Source organism: Mastigoproctus giganteus, chromosome 6, assembly GCF_048544385.1.
Source record: "Mastigoproctus giganteus isolate SK-2022 chromosome 6, ASM4854438v1, whole genome shotgun sequence".
Lineage (NCBI taxonomy): Eukaryota > Metazoa > Arthropoda > Arachnida > Uropygi > Thelyphonidae > Mastigoproctus > Mastigoproctus giganteus.
The window spans coordinates 229908036-229926301 of NC_143580.1; the positions used below are offsets into that span (position 1 = coordinate 229908036).

Sequence of the window (18266 nt, forward strand, 5' to 3'; positions counted from 1 at the left end):
GATCTCCAGATGCTGCAATTTGAAGAACTTAAGCCTTTCTTGGTAAGAGCACCTCTTTGTTCCCCTCACCAATCTCATTGCCCTTCTCTGTACTCATTCAGCAGCTCTATATCCTTCCTAAAATAAGGCTTCCAGTCCTGTATGCAGTACTCAAGGTGTGTCTTCACCATCGCCTAATGCAAAGGGATAATCACCTTCTTATCCCTGCTGGCAAAATTACTGTATATCATTGAGAAAACTCCACAAGTTTAACTGGCAGCCTGCTGTCCTACTCAGAAAACTTCATATCTGACTGCACAATTACCCTCAGGTTTTTTTCATTCTCCACTATCCTGAGTGTAGTACCACACAGTTGGTATGTTTATCTGGGGTTACTGCTACCCTTATGCAGTATTTTCAATTTTCAATGTTAAACTTCAGTTGCTACTTCTCAGCCTATCTGCTCAACGTTTCTAGATCCTGTTGCAGTAGTGTACTGTTATTACTGTCATTAATAACCCTGCCAACCTTTGTATCATCTGAAAACTTGGACATTATACCTTCATCAACAGCATTGATAAATATAGAAAACAACAATGGGCTCAACATCAAACCCTGGGGGACTCCACTAATAACATTAGTCCATGAAGAGCAGTGTCCACTGATTTCTATTCTCTGTCTTCTCCCAGTCGGCCATTCCTTTATCCATAGCAGAAACTTGCTGCTATAGATAAAGGGATGTTGAGTGGGAGATGATAGAGAGTGGTAATTACCTCAACTGACTCATTTTCAGTTCTCACAAGCACTGTATTCCCAACTTTTGTGGGAAACATTCAAATATATTAATGACAACTTCAATGTTTTCGGTACTTCTTGATTTCCTTTTCCCCCACTGCTTATCTTATTGATATTGTGTACATTTTCATGTTCCTCAAATTTATCACACAGATGGGTTATTGTCAGACGAGTAGATGCATTTGTTCGATGCTGTCTTTCCTATGCATGCTGAACCTCTATGATATTTTCAAATTCCAGTACCACTTAAAAATTGTCTTTCTCTCATAAAAACTTAGCATTGCATGATCTTTGTCATTTCTGAGTTTCAGCCAATATAAAAAAAAACAGAAATAATACAAATTGATAATCTAATTCAAAAATCATGGATTATTAAAGTGCGCATACATAATTTTGACTCACCCACACAGACACACACACGCACGCCTGTATATTATATTGACTGAGTAATTAATAACTGGTTTGTAATTACTAAGTATGATCATACTTAGTAATTATAAAATAGCAAATTAGCATGGATGTTGAATTGCTATGGGAATGGCTTTGATGCTTAATGGGATGCAAAATTATATACAAAAGTAATAGCAAATTTAGTTTTTTATGGACACACACATATATACAGATACAAATATTAGATATTATCAATGATATAAAAGAATTTTTCAAGCATAAACAAACAGGTGATTATACTGTTGTATAAAACACCATATCATATGATGAATACTGCATACAGGTTTGGATGTTTCATTTTTAGAAAGAATGTAATACTGTTGGAACAGGTGCAGAGCAGAGCAATAAGACTAGTCAATAATACAGTGTGCTAAAGTGATCACAGTGTGCTAAAGTGGGATTTACTCAAAGAGGTAACTACCATCAGGGGTAAAGGGAAGGGTTTTTGCTTTCTTAAAGGCAACTACGGTGGTCTGAGTCAATATTTAAATTCTATACGGTGGGACCAACTGATGACGTTACCAACAGCAAATTCAAAATGGGAGGCATTCAAAGAATTAATCTTGGAAGCTACTAGGCTTTACATACCAACTAAGAAATATTGTTCAAGGTTTAGGCCTAAATGGATGTCAGATGAACTAATGAGACGTATGGCAGAGAAGAAAAATGCTTGGGATACATATAAATTAACATGTGACACAGAAGCCTATGATAGATATAAGTTGATCTGTAACCAAGTTACAAAGGAGGTTAGGCAGGCAAAGGCAGATTACGAGAAATCTTTGGCAAGGGATGCAAAGAAAAATAGCAAAGAGTTCTTTACTTATGTAAACTCTAGAAGGAAGGGGATGAATCAGATTGGTCCACTTGATATCGATGGTTCAACTGTTGATGATCCTGCTCAGGTAGCTAACAAACTAATTGAATATTTTGCATTGACATTCACACATGAGGAGTTATTCAGCGAGGGGAATGCCAGAGATGTATTCAACTCTGGCAGTAAGCTAGATAATCTTGTAATAACTGAGAGTAAAGTGGAGGAGAAATTGTTGAAGATAAACACAAGAAAGGTACCTGGGGTGGATGAGATCTATCCAGTTATATTGAAGGATGCAGCAAAGGAAGTAAGCAAACCCTTAGCCATAATTATGAGAGCTTCCTTGTACTCAGGGGAGGTACCCATAGACTGGAGATGTGCAAATGTGACCCCAATTCACAAAAGAGGATCATAGGCTGACACAAGTAATTATAGACCTGTGAGTTTAACTTCTGTTCCAGGAACATTAATGGAGGCACTGGTTAAAGAAGCACTGCAGAATCATCTAGACAAGACTTCAGTTATAGCTCAAACACAGCATGGTTTTGTTAAGGGGAAGTCTTGCCTGACCAATTTGATTGGATACTATGATGCAGTCACAAAAGAACTGGATGCAGGGAATAACTTTGATATTATATACTTGGACCTTAGAAAAGCTTTTGATACTGTTGCACATGGGAGACTGCTGCACAAATTGGAGCAGTGTGGCATTGGAGGCAAATTGCTGCAATGGATAAAGGGGTGGTTGAGGGGGAGAAGACAGAGAGTGGTAATCAATGGACACTGCTCATCGTGGACTAATGTTATTAGTGGAGTCCCTCACGGTTCAGTGTTGGATCCATTGTTGTTTGCTGTATTTATAAATAATATTGATGATGGTATATCAAGCTTATTGCCCAAGTTTGCAGACGATATAAAGGTTGGCAGGGTTGTTAAGGAAGCTATGCTGCTGCAACAGGATCTGGAAAGGTTGAGCAGATGGGCTGAGAGGTGGCAAATGAAGTTTAACATTGACAAATGTAAAGTACTATATATGGGAAACAGCAACCCCAGAGCAACGTATCAACTCTGTGGTACTACACTGACAGTGGTAGAGAATGAAAAGGACCTGGGGGCAATTGTGCAGGCAGATATGAAGTTCTCTGAGCAGTGCAGATGGGCTGCAAGAGTAGCTCATGGTGTCTTATCAATGATATACAGGAATTTTTCTAGCAGGGATAAGGAGGTGATTATTCCCTTGTATAAGGAAATGGTCAGGCCACACCTTGAGTACTGTATACAGGTCTGGAGGTCTCATTTCAAGAAGGATGTAGAGCTGCTGGAATGAGTACAGAGAAGGGCAACAAGGTTAGTGAATGGAACGAAGGGTTGCTCTTACGAAGAAAGGCTTAAGTTTTAAAAATTACAGTGTCTGGAGACTAGGCACCGGCGAGGTGATCTGATAGAGGTGTATAAAGCCTTGAATGGTTTGAGCATGCTCAATGCTGATGGGATTCTGCCTCTTGCTCAGAATAATCACCTGAGAGGGCATAAATTCAAATTGAGGAAAGACAGGTGTAGGATAGATGTCCGGAAATTTGCTTTTAGCCAGTGGGTAGTTGGTTGGTGGAACAGACTTCCTTCCCTTGTTGTGGAAGTTGATAGTCTAAATAAATTTAAGGCTCAGCTGGACAGGTATTTCGAACGAATGGAGGGGTGAAGTGGAAGTTTTTTTTTTTTTTTTTTCTGGCTGATGCTGCATAAGCTTGCTTTCTTGCATCATATGCCTCTGCTAATACAAAAGAGCTCTTACCAAAAACGACCTGAGATCTCTAAACTGCAGTGTCTGGAAATTACATGCTGTGGGATGAATGGATTGAAATGCTTAAAGTTATGAATGGGTTGAGTAAACTAAATGCTGATGGCATCCTTACTCTTTCTTGGATAAAACACAAAATGGAAAAATTTAAATTAGAATAAAATGGTTGCATGATGGATATGTGTAAAGTTGCTTTCTTCGAGAGTAACTGATTGTTTGCAAAACTTCCAACTGGTTTTATGTAAAGGGGTATTAGTATTTATATCAGTATTAGCCAAGAAAGTCACAGACTTCTTCTACACTGTCCCCCCCCCACTACAAAAAAAAGAGAAAAAAGTAAAGAAAAGAAAAGCAGATAAGAAAATACAAATTATGGGATTCCCTCTAATATAGGTAACTATCCAGTTCAAATTTAAATTGCTTCAAACTGTCAGTTTCAACTACCTGTGGAGGCAACTTGTTCTAGTAATCAATGACTCATGGTTAAAAGAAAATTTCCTACAATCTACTTTAAACCTCTTCCCCTGTAATTTGAATTTATGGGCTCTAGTTCTGGAATTCTTTATAACAGTGAAAATGCTGCCTTCATTCATTTTGCTTACTCATCTCAGAGCTTTATAAACCTTGACAAAATATTTCGGTTGTCAAGCTCTGTAGTCCACATAATTAAAGTCTTTCCATGTACAGTTACCTTTTTGTAATCTTATCATGCAAGTAGCCCATCTTTAGACCTTTTTAGAAAGTTAAATTTTTTTTTCAGATGCAGTCTCAATACTTGGGCACAGTATTCCAAATGCCAAGCATACACCTTTACATTTGCCTTATAGAACACCATGGGCTTTGCTGGTCTCTTGTTTACGCTGCTCAGAAAACTTCACATCTGCCCATATTGTAACTCCCAGATCCCATTCTTCCTCTACTGTTTTTAATTCAAACCCCACCATGTGTATAATTTATTTTGGGGTTGCTATTCTCAAAGTGTAAGACCTTGCATTTTGATCCATTAAAACATACCATTTTTCTGACCACTCTTGAAGTCTGTTCACGTCATCATGAAGGAACACTGCTTGGCATTGATCATTAATGACTCTCTCAATCTTTACATTGACTGAAAATTTTGACATCACACCCTTTATTCCTTGATCAATGTCATTTAAGAAAATCAGAAACAATGGTGTTCTAAGAACCGATCCTTGAGGGACCCTACTTCTGATGTTACACCAATTTGAAGAATATCCATTAATCACAACCTTCTGCCCTGCAGCAATCCATCTTAGAATCTTTCCAGTAATCTCAACATGTTCCAGCTTGTACAGTAATGCCTCATAAGGAACTGAGTCAAATACCATACTAAAATCCAAATAAAGTATGTCAAAATTGTTCCCTACATCTAGTTCATGAGTAACTGCTTCAAAATAACTTACTAAGTTAGTTCAACATGATTTTCCTTTAACAAACCCATTTTGGGTGTCCTTCAGAATGCCATATCTCTCTAAATGTCCCTGGATTGCACTCTTAATCAATGCCTCTAAGATTTTCTCAACCGCTGGAGTAAGACTAACTGGTCTATAGTTACTAACTTGACTCTTTAAACTGCCTTTATGTATTGGCACTTCTCCAATCCCAAGGAAGGAATCTCTGCCAAGTTCAAAGAAGCCTTCATAATTAACCTCAATGGTTCAATACAATCCCTGGTAGCCTCCTTCAAATTTATTGAGCCATCAATCAACTCCAGAAGCCTTGCTTGCCATTATGCTTGAAAGTTTTTATAATAAAGAGTCATCTGTAATTCCAAAATCACTAATATCATATGGCTCAGCCTCACTTGCACAACCTGTCCTTGGCATGAAGGGTCTTTCATCAGTAAAGATCAATGCAAAGTACCTATTCAATTCATCAGCAACATCAGCTGGGTTATCCTAGACTTTCTCACACCCAATACACAAAGAGGCCAATCTGATTTGTTTTCTTCTTCTTTGTATTCACACATATGAAAAACTCCTTGCTCCCATTCTTTGCTCTCTTGGCCAGTGCTTTCTTACTCAGCCTTGCCTCCCTGTCAGTGGTACTATTAGAGATAAACTTGTAGCTGTTGTAGGCTTTGGTACTTTTAATCGCTCTGTAGCTTTCCCATTCTATCTTTTTTTTTCTTTTTTTTTGTTTTCTCAGCATCCGCCTTGTGCTATATTTTCTTAATGGTTTATAGGCATTCAGGCTTCTGTGATTATTGCTTTAAAGGTATTCCCCAATTCCATGTAGTGCCTTACACTGTCATTGTTGCCCTTATCTGAAATTAAAACCCATGCCTTTAACTACTGCAACATCTTTCTTCCTCTTCCAATTAACTACTGTGTGATCATTATTTTCCAATCACAGGAACCATTCCATTCCTATATTTTAAGCCCTGTGATGCCATCTGATTTGTGAGTAATGATGAGGTCAAGAATATTCTTACCCCTAGTATTTTCTCTAACATGCTGGATACAAATAATAATCATCTAGTTTATTTAAAAATTTTATTCACCACAGTGGTAAATTTCCCCTCACATTTATTCCAATCAATTAGGTACAGATCGAAGTGACCTATAATAAGACATTTGCTCTTGCTTGCCCATTTCATCTGCGCTCTCCTCATACTCTTCTCAATCTATAGATTACTCTCACTCTCATTATACGTTTGCTTCCAAGCAACTCATACCACACAGATTCTATGCTGGCAGACATAACTTCTGATTCAGCAAAAGCTATTTTCTCACACAGGCTACTTTTGATAAGATGCATGATCCCATCTTCTCTATCTTTTACAAACTCTTGGGGATGATGAGTTCCACTATCTACCAATAGTGGAACTCATCATCCCCAATTCTTGAATGGATTGAGCAAGCTCAATGCTGATGGCATTCTTCCTCTAGCTCAGACTATACACATGAGGTAGCATAAATTCAAACTGAGGAAGGATGGTTGCAAATTGGAAGGGATGGATAGGTGATGTGGGAGGTTTTTTTTTTTTTTTTTTTTTTTTGGCTGATGCTTTATAACAGACCTGGCCAACCCAAATTGTTTTGTGGGCCACCTTGATGAACTACAATTTTCCAATGGGCCACACATAAAATGAAACAAATCTTTTAAAAATAAAAAAATTAAATACCATAAAAATTTATTTTATACATTCATTTTTATTATATATCTACATCAATGAGATATTTGCTTTTCTTTGCAATTACTCAATTTTTTAAAATCTACTTCACTATTAGTGGTTGCACATCTTAATTGCCAGATTTTCATCTGTTATTGAAGCTAGAGATTTGCTTTTAATAAATTTCATTTTGGAAAAAAGTTTCACAAACATATGGGGATCTAAAGGAGCTCACAATTTTTTGTGCAAAAAATCTTAATTTGGGATACTTTTCCACTGTCACATATGTGTTGTAAAAGTTAATTTTTGATGTTTTATTCCTTTCGAGACATACAGGCTTCTCTCCACATGTACCTATTAAGGAGTTCACTCAACTGGCATGAGAAGATACGGATACTGTTCAGGACCAAGTTCTCCCTCCCTGGCATTTCTGTGATGCAATGTTGTTCAAAGAAGGGAAGGAGTGGTGGGGATTCAGGAAAGTACAGCTGGTATAGTATTATATTTCTCATTATTTATCGTGCCTAGCGCGGCAAGTGATGTTAATAATGCATAAAAATAATGTAACCTGGCCAACATGCAGCCCGCAGGTTGGCCAGGCCTGCTTCATAAACTTGCTTTCTTACATCATATGCCACTACTACTACTAATAATAAATAATAATAATAATTTCTGTTAGCCCTATTAGTTTTCCTAACCATTAATTCGAATTCACCTATTTTGTTGACAACACTCCTGACATTAATGTAGACAGCAAAGACTAAATATTCTTTTATAGTTTACTGCCTTGACCAAGCCTAAAAACCCTCTTGAGGCTTGTTTCCCTAGCTTTATGTACCTGCTCATTTAAAATGTTGACACCCTCAGAACAACTTGCCAACATCAGGTGTTGCAGCAACAAACAAGAATTCTGGCAGTGTGTGCAACCATTACTTTGACTCATATCATCAGATAAACATGAATCAATACTGTCTCCTCCCTAACTAGTAGTCTCCCTGTTTTTGTTTTTGTTTGTTTGTTTGTTATTTGGTTTTTAGGAGCATTAGCAACTAAGGCCATATTGCTCCGGGGATATGCGGCGGTCATTCCCTGACCTTTCCGCATCTTCCGTATTTATTGGTCATGGGCTCGAAACCCGGTCTAATCAAGAAGCGTGTGCTATGCACTGCTGCTCCTACCCACCCGGCTACAGAGGCGTCATAGTCTCCCTGAACCTTTATGGTATATCTTCAATGATACTGGCAAAAATCCTTGCACCACCTTTGTTTAAATGAATACCGTCTCTACAAAATATATTCCTTCTATCGACAAGTGAGAGCTACATTGATAAAAATTTTCCCCCAGAGCCTTGCACACTCCCTCAAGTCTTGAATTATTCCACAAGGTTTCCTTATTGTGTCTGTTGAGAACTGCAGTTTTTTTTGGCTGATGCTATATAAGCTTTCAAGTTTATAAATCCATTAAGAACACAAATTTTCAACAAGTTTATAAATCTATTAAGGTACAAGATTTCAAAATTGGAGCAGCATCCAGGAGGTTGTGCATGAGAACTGTAACAAAACTAGTCATGCAGCACTTGACAGGTGCTTCTGCACATAATTCTGAATAAACTAACTGTTCACTTCCAAAGCAACTCAAGTAAAACTGTATGATTATTCAAGAAGGTACTCAGCATTATAGACCTTAACCTAGAACCAGCAATTAATGTACAATTGATATTTTGGAATGGCATCTGTCTGGTCCCACATGCACTCGATAGATGCCATTTCAGAGTTAATGAGGTCAAGAATATTCTTACCCCTAGTGTACAATGGCTTCAATCAATTTATCATAATATGACACATTTTATACTAAAGATGTTTACCTGGCAACCATCTCTTTTTCTTTTACTGTAGCTATGCCAACATTTGTTGTTGCAGTTGGTGATGAAGCAACCATTAGAAAGAAGCTACGTTGTGATGAAAAGTACCTCTCCATAAGTGGTAACACCACCTAAATTCCAGAAAATACAAAAATGAATTCTGTCATTCCTCTCACTTTTAACAAATCCAAAACTTTTAATACCAAATTAATTTTTATCAATCATACCTCTCCCTATCCCAATTCAAAGGAAAGCAAAGTTGATAACCAGTATTAATGATAAGTTAATATCTGATATAATACAGTGCAATGATTTATAACAGTTTACATATAAGCAGATAATTTTTTTACTGAAATGTGCAGTACAAGGGATGGTCAAAGAAATCTGAGAACAGGGTATATAAAATGCATTAATAAATTATAGAATAGGCTATACTGATAGCTTAATGTTGTATAAAAGAATATGAAAAACTGTATGTCAATGTCTTTTGCAGTTTCTAAAATATATATTATATAATATCGGTGTAGATACACCACAGTTTATCCATAAATTTAACAACATATGTAGTGTAAAGGTATTTAATTTTATCTCATATTGTGGCTACCTTCACAATGAGATACCAGGTATTGCAGACTGGGGACTAAAGAAAGACCCTGGCAATCATATACCGTGCAATGTTCCTACCTGTTATCACCTATGGAGCCGGTGCGTGGTTCATCCGCTCGGCCATAGTAAGAAATAGGAATAAATTAGAATCAATACAAAGGACAATACTACTCACTATTACCAGAGCATGTCGCACAGTAAGCACACCTGCACTACAGTTGCTGGCCGGAACTCTCCCACTTTACCTGGAAGTAGCCAAAAAAGGCTTATATTATATATTGAAAAAGAGTATACCAACAGAATTTCTGGGGATAGCCCTTGACACAGCCAACACCTTGGAGTCCCTCAGGGCTCAGTGTTGGGTCCATTATTGTTTTCTGTATTTATAAATGATATTGATGATGGTATATCAAGCTTAATGTCCAAGTTTGCAGATGATACAAAGGTTGGCAGGGTTGTCAAGGACACTACTGACACTATGCTGCTGCAACAGGATCTGGAAAGGTTGAGCAGATGGGCTGAGAGGTGGCAAATGAAGTTTAACATTGACAAATGTAAAGTACTACATATGGGAAACAGCAACCCCAGAGCAACGTATCAACTCTGTGGTACTACACTGACAGTGGTAGAGAATGAAAGGGACTTGGGGGTTATTGTGCAGGCAGATATGAAGTTCTCTGAGCAGTGCAGACGGGCTGCAAGAGTAGCTCATGGAGTATTGTCAATGATATACAGGAATTTTTCCAGCAGGGATAAGGAGGTGATTATTCCATTGTATAAGGCAATGGTCAGGCCACACCTAGAGTACTGTATACAGGTCTGGAGGCCTCATTTCAAGAAGGATGTAGAGCTGCTGGAACGAGTACAGAGAAGGGCAACAAGATTAGTGAATGGAACAAAGGGGTGCTCTTACGAAGAAAGGCTTAAGTTTTGCAAATTACAGTGTCTGGAGACTAGGCACCAGCGAGGTGATCTGATAGAGGTGTATAAAGCCTTGAATGGTTTAAGCATGCTCAATGCTGATGGGATTCTTCCTCTAGCTCAGAAAAATCACCTGAGAGGGCATGAATTCAAATTGAGGAAAGACAGATGTAGGATAGACGTGCGGAAATTTTCCTTTAGCCAGCGGGTGGTTGGTTGGTGGAACAGACTGCCATCCCTTGTGGTGGAGGTTGATAGCCTAAATAAGTTTAAGGCTCAGCTGGACAGGTATTTTGAACGAACAGAGGGGTGAAGTGGAAGTGGGTTTTTTTTTTTTTTTTTTTTCTTTGGCTGATGCTGCATAAGCTTGCTTTCTTGCATCAAATGCCTCTACTAATGCTAATTCTAATGCTAATGATGAAAGAAAAAGAATAGCCACAAAGCTCCACGAGCTATGGCAAACAAAGTGGGAGCAGGAAACCAGAGGTCTGGTTACCGAACGGTTTCTGCCACGGGTGTCAATGGTTAGCCCAAAGCCACCTAAGTGGTATGCCCCTGGACTTTTTACAACATTTATATTGACAGGTCATGGCTCCCTAAAGGCGAAACTAACCTCCTTAGGCCTGACCGATGACCCAAACTGCACCTGTGGCAAAAGTGAAGACTGGGCACACATTCTATATGAATGTATAATATATGACATCCCCAGAACAGAGCTAATAGCACAGATTGGTCCCCTTCCCAGGGGAGAACATCTGTTCATCATAGAAGAGCAAAATTATAAAGCTTTTACATCTTTCACACAGAAAGTATTCGAAATGCGCAGAGCAATGCAAAGAATGGCAATTCAGTCCCCCAGCAATTAAACAATAATCAATAGTAAAATTGCCCAAGTTTCCCACCACGCCCAGACGATGACTTAAAAACTGTCAGGATAGCAGTATTCTGCACCCTAACAGAAACCTGACATGACAAACCTCCCCAGGATTACTCTGCCATGTGTAGGAACCTGGGGCCCCATGCCAAATAAGTAACCACGTAGGGGAGGGAGATGTACAGGGAGCAGATTAGCTGAAAAATATCAGTAGGCTAGTAGCAAAGGGATGCAATGTAATATGAATGAATGAGAATGAAAGACAATGAATAGGCTGGGAACTGAGTGAACTAGGAATTATGGTAAAAGGGAATAAATGGCAGTTTTGGTGAAAGAAAGAGTGACCTAGCATGAGGGAAAGAGAGAGTAAATGGGAATGAGTGGAAGAGCAAATGTAATTGGCCGAAAGAATACAAAGTTAAAAATAACTTACATCACTTTATATATACTGTACTAACAAACATTTACTAACCACATAAACACTATCACTGCATTCTCCCCTGGCCTACAAAAAAAAAAAAAAAAAAAAAAAAAAAACTTGTGGCTAGGCCTGCACCACAACTGAAGAATAACAGTAAGTTGAGGTGCCCAGAGAGTGCAGTGCAGAAAGTAAGAGTCGAATAAATGAGATGAGAGCTAGAAGAATGAATAAAAGTGTAAGCATATGAGAAAAAGAACACAAACCATAAATGCTACAGTTAAGTACACACTAACCTTAGTTTTAATTAGCATTTAAATTTACACTACACATCATTGCATCCCCTCCTGGTATGTGAGAAAAAGATGAATGAGTGAAAAAAAAAATATATATATAAAAAACTTGGAAAAAAATTATAAAATAAGAAAAAAGTATTTAAAAAAAATTAAATAAAAAAAAAAAAATAAATAAAAAAAAAAAAAAAAAAAAGAATGCAAGTAGAGTGAGAATGCAGATTATGAATGAAGTAAATGTGTGTCTCTCCCACCCCCTTGCCTGGTGGGTTCCCCACTGCCAGCTAACATATCCCACCCCCGGAGTGGGATGGGCAGATTAACCCTCATACCGGATTTGACACTCCTTGGACATGACACCGATGAAGACATTCTGCAGCTTTGCTGCCAACGGCGATCTGAACTGGGTACTCTAACCTGGTTCCCTTTAAAACCCCATCCCCAGGCAGGGGAGAGAGGAGACGGATCTCTGTCTCCTCTCCTCCCTGCCTACCCCCCAATACTTCGCCTAGTGGGGCTCGTCTCCACTGACCTCTTTGGGGATGCCTACTCTATCGTCCCTATTCTTCTATCTGTTTTCCCCCCAGTCTTCAATCTCCCTCCCTCTCTAACTAAATCAACCGAAGTACACCCTTAACAATGCCGCCAAATTCTAATCAACGTCTAAATTCTACCGGTTTCCTGTAAATCTCTAAGACAACTAACACTATTAGCTAGCGTATAGCTTCACATGTCTAAATTTAATAACATCAAAATTTTGCCCGACCTATTTGGCCTTTAACACATCTCTTTAGCGTTCAACCCCAACCAGTGATTTCCTAACAGCAATCCCATTAAGCATTAATGTCAAACGCAATTTTTTTTTTTTTTTTTTAATAGGTCCTAGCCACTGAAATCCCAGGAAACTAGGTGGCAGGACCTGCCAGAGCAATTTGTTGTGATACTGGATCACCCGGCTAGCCTCCACGTGGCAGGGTATGGGCAACGTTGGGCCCCACTAGGGGCCTGGCGGCCAATAAGCCGGATAAACAATGGGCACAACATATCACACTGCACAGACATGGCCCACACACTTTCAAGTCTCTGGCTTGACGGTGTACTGTCCTCGATACAGCAAAACACACGCGGAGATGGGAGAAATCCCAGGTGCCGTCCGACATGAACATACCTTATACCTTATTGCACTACTATGAATAAATAATGCCTCTATAGTAGAGGAGACTACTCTTATTTATTCTCAGTGGGCACCACAACCAGACTGCACCGTTTCGAAGCTAATTTATATTTCTACTATCCACTTGTCCCTATTAGACTTAGAAAAGCAAAAAGTAGAGAGAAATTTATAGTAGGAGAGGAAGAAGAAAAAAAATGGTGTAGAAGAATGAAAAGGACTAACTCCTTCAACTCACACCACTCAAAAACTCAAACTCCTTGAATAGGCAATGCTTCCCCAATGGGGAAGGCTGTTGTTACCTATTCTCAGAAACTGTGGGAATATTAGGTTCCCTCTGATGGCACCATTTTGAAGCTTGTTGGCTTACTCATCAGTGGGCAGTTAAGTTAATTCCATAATATGAGAGATGCCAATGGTGAACAGAATGATACTGTATTTAAAGACTAAATTCACAAGGCATAATATGATATGGGTTTAAATGAACTATATAAGATCGGTGTAGATACACCATAGTTTACCCATAAATTTAACTACGTACATAGTGTAAAGGCATTGTTTAATTTTATCTCATATTGTGGCTACCTTCACAATGAGATACCAGGTATTGCACTACTTTGAATAAATAATGCTGCTAGTAGAGGAAACTACTGTTATTTATTCTCAGTGGGCACTACCACTCAGACGGCACCATTTCGAAGCTTGTTGGCTTACTCATTGGAGGGCAGGCAGGTACTTTGACAATGCAAACTTGCCATCACAGTTGTGAAGTTAACTATGGTGTATCTACATCGATATTATATAGTTAATTTAAACCCATATCATATTGTGCCTTGTGCATTTAGTCTTTAAATACAGTATCATTCTTTCACCATTTGACCATCTCTCATATTGTGGAATTAACTTCACAACTGTGATGGCATGTTTGCATTATCAAGGTACCTGCCCGTCCACCGATGAGTAAGCCAACAAGTTTCAAAACAGTGCCATCTGGGTGGTGGTGCCCACTGAGAATAAATAACAGTAGTCTCCTCTACTAGAGAAGCGTTATTTGTTCAAAGTAGTGCAATACCAGGTATCTTGTTGTGAAGGTAGCCACAATATGAGATAAAATTAAATGATGCCTTTACACTACATATGTAGTTAAATTTATGGGTAAATTATGGTGTATCTACACTGATATAGTTAAATTATATAGTTCATTTAAACCCATATCATATTATACCTTGTCCATTTAGTCCTAAAATTTATATCAATTTTTATGTTAGTAGGTGGTAGAAGAATTGATTTCTTTAGCTTTTGAGTAGGGCAGGGTTTCACAAAGTGCAGCCCGTGAGCTTTTTGTATGCAGGCCACAACCATTTTTATGATATTATGTATAAACGTGAAGAAAATATTTGTTCAAATTTTATAGAATCATAAGACTTGTATACTAACTGTAGTGGAAAATGGTTAATAAGAAATGTTCAGGACTTTCACAAATATTTTCTGTTAATCAAATTTAGTGTTAAATTTTTTGAGGACCAATTCCGAGTATGGAGAAAAAGGAGAGAACTGGGTATATACCAATGCAGGGATTGGTTTGCAGAAAATAATTAGTTACTGATAGGTACTGCAAAAATCCCAACTATCACAGTCAAGATAACAAGATGCACCTGCAAACCCTTCTCTTTCTAACCATTCTTTCATGTAAGGATGGTAGTGTTATCACAGTATTAACCCAATAAATGGCCCACCCACAATTTCTATTATTGTATTTTCATCAATATTGGCCCACTGATGAAAAAAATTTGAGAACTGCTGGATTAGTGTTTGGAGAAGTATCACCAGTTATTCTATTGTTACAAGGTGGCCCAACAGAGTTCAAAAGAGGAAAGTAGTCAGTATATGAGAATCCAAGGTCTGGTTGGCCATCTGAAGCAATCAATTCTGAAACAACTGCCATTGTTGAAGAAAAACTTTAGGAAATAGAAAAATTAAATTGTATTAACTTGAAAAAGTGCCTTAACATTTCCTATGGAAGCATTTCATACATGAGCATTTGGGAATGTCCAGAGTTTGTACGAGATGGGTTCTCAGAACTCTTTCTATTCATGACAAACATGAATCAACACAAGAGAGTGGAGTCAACAAAGGAGAATTTAAAATTAATTCTTGCTAAGGCAAATAGGTTTTTATAACATTTGGTGACTGGTGAAACTTGGTCACATTTTTATGATCCTAAATCCAAATTAGAAAGCACATGGTGGAAGAGCAAGATCCAACCACAAAAAAATTTAAAACCCAACCATCAGCTGCAAAAAGCATTGCCCTCAATTTACTGGAACATAACAGGATTGTTAATTGATTACCTTACACCAAAACCACAATAACAGGAATATTATGCCAGCCTTATGCCAAAGTTAAAAGGTGCAATCCAAGAAAAAAGACAAGAAAAGCTTGGTCATGTTTTGCCATGACAATGCACCAATGCATAAAGCTCAGGTTGCACAAGGCTAAAATTCACGAATGTGGATTTTAACAATTAAACTATTCCCTATACAGGCCAGATCTGGCCCCAAGTGCTATTTGTTCAGAAACCTCATGCCTTATCTTTGTGGAACTCATTTTAAAGATGAAAAGCTAAAAGATAATATGGAACCCTAGTTTAATGCCCAACCAGAAGAATTTCTTTTTGAAGGATTAAACTCTTCATAGACTAAATACAATAAGCGAATCAAACTTTGGGGTCAATATATTTAAAAATGAAAATTAAAAAAATGAATTGGGGTCAATATATTCAAAAATGAAAATGAGAATAGGTGAAAAATTATTTAACATAATTTTGCGCCTATGCTCTTTTATATTCCATTTTCAGAACTTTTTAAGCACTCCTTGTAGAAGCATGACAAAAAGGAAGATAATCTGTCTTTTCCTTTTTTTTTTGATTTTCATAAAAGTATAAAAATAAATCTTAAAACAACTTGCCTATTAGTGATGAATGTAATACAGTGCAGTGGCTTGTAATAGTTATAAGTAAATAACTTTTTTTTTAGGTGTGGTAGAAGCATGACAATGAAAGGCAATCTCCTCCTTTCTTTTGTTTTTAAATATGCTGTTTAAATATGTTTGTATATATTTCTGACATTTACCAATCAGATATAGTGGTTTCAATGTCTATTAAAGTTTCAGATGTAGCTAAAATTAAAGTTTTTTTTAAAGAGTTGCTAGTCTGGATATAAATGGGTTTTCTATACAAAACATCCTTCATGTGACTTCATGAGATCACTGCAGCTGCTTTTGAACCCTACCAATCATATTTTCTTACTTGGAAATTATGTTTAATTAACCTACTTCTGCACATTGTTTTCTGATTTCTTTTCTTAAGAACTTTCGGCAATTAGACATTAAGCATAACAAACTTATGTTCACAATAACATCTCCGGATTTAAACATTCCAGAATGCAAATAATGATTCAGGCATAAACACTAATACTCTACCTTAATGGTTTAAAAATAAATGCTTCATCCAAGAACCTTACCAAATTAACTGTGAAAGAAATCCAAGGCACAATTTGAGTTTCTTTACAAGATAAAGAACTAACCCCAGGGTGAGTCATTTGAAATTTTTAAAGCAAATAAAATCATTTGAGACCAAAAAATATGTAGATATTGCACAATTCATTTCCTTTATATCATGCTGTCGCAAATACGATTTTAATATGGAAAATAATGCCTCCAAATTAATTTATTTATTCCAATTTTCCAACTAATTTATTCCAATAATCTATATTAATTTCTGTTGCTGTTTATATCTGCTCAAAAGTATACATTTCTGATGTATATGAAATATACAAATGTACTCTCTTACTAAATAATGGAAGATGTTAAGTTCTAATAAAATTTGCATTTTGTATTGGATGTTTATTCTTTCTGGCTACACACTGACTTTTGCAGACTCAACACACTCAACATTTAACCCAACCTATTTCACAAAAAAAAAAAAAAAAAAAAAAATGCATAATAAAGAGAGTTGTAAGGCAAAATGTAAGGCAAAATATAAACATGTTTAAAATGCTTTCCATAAAAGTACCGTTGAAAAAATTTACTGTTTTAATTTCTAATGAACAATGATAATGCATTCCATATGAATGGTTAAAGCACACACTCTCTAAGCTAAACTCTTCAGCTTGCAAGGTCAGTAACATAAGACTGATTGGAAATTTTTGTTTTAAGAATGCTGTTAACTTTTTTAAAATGCTCTTCCTTTCAGAAAAATGAATAAATAAAGTTTCTTCTGAGATCTACCAGTAATAAATAGAGATGAAATTTTATGGCTAGGTGTTTCTAAACAAACTTCAGATACATAGAGAATATTTCTCCTATGAATATGTAGAATATGTTTGCAACAAGCATTTAAATAGATTTATTTGTATAGTAAGCTGGCTAAGAGTTATGTGAAAGATAATTTACAGCTAAGCTTAATTATGGTTTAGGAAGGACTTATGATTATTAAAACCATTAAAACTTTATTTCCAATAATCAATACTAGATCTCTGAAGGGAGGGCATTAAATTTTTTTATTTTTTTTAATAGGAATAGTATTTAAAAAATTTAAATTATTTACATTCTTAAACATAAATATTTTAATATTTATTTTTTTCATGTTTAAAGCCATTTCATTTATCTTCTTTCCTCGTAATAAAATTCAGTGCAGTGAGTGTTATTCCCTTAATCTGGATTTTAAGTTTTCTTAGTTTCTAATTTATAAAAAGAAGTTATCCACAATAGTTTCCAGTATTAATATTCTCTATTCACCTCTGAGACGTTTATATTTGTTATTTATCCTTGTGTATTCTATAATCATCAATTAGAAAAACATATGTCTGAAAAAGGATGAAGTAAATTCTTTTCATTTCATATCCAGAAAAAATTTTCTGCTCTATACAAAAAATGCAGATAGTCTTCAAAGACACCAACAGTTACATTTATTCCCACCGTAATGTCAAGTTGTAGGAATTGCAGAAATGCAATTCCTAATATTTTATATAATAGTTTTATATAAAAAATATACTGCAGTTTCAATATATTATAATAGTTTTATATAATATACTGCAGTTTCAGTATATTATAATAGTTTTATATAATATACTGACACTGCATTTTGT

At 36.6% G+C, this 18266-nt stretch overlaps 1 protein-coding gene across 1 annotated transcript in view; it reads right to left on the reverse strand.

Moving 5' to 3' along the window:
* Positions 1-18266, reverse strand: part of RyR (Ryanodine receptor) — an 841404-nt gene that overhangs the window by 431243 nt on the left and 391895 nt on the right. The window contains exon 52 of the mRNA XM_090376454.1: positions 8840-8967. Within this exon, the coding sequence (XP_090232580.1) occupies positions 8840-8967 (128 nt within the window). The remainder of the gene's footprint in view (positions 1-8839; positions 8968-18266) is intronic.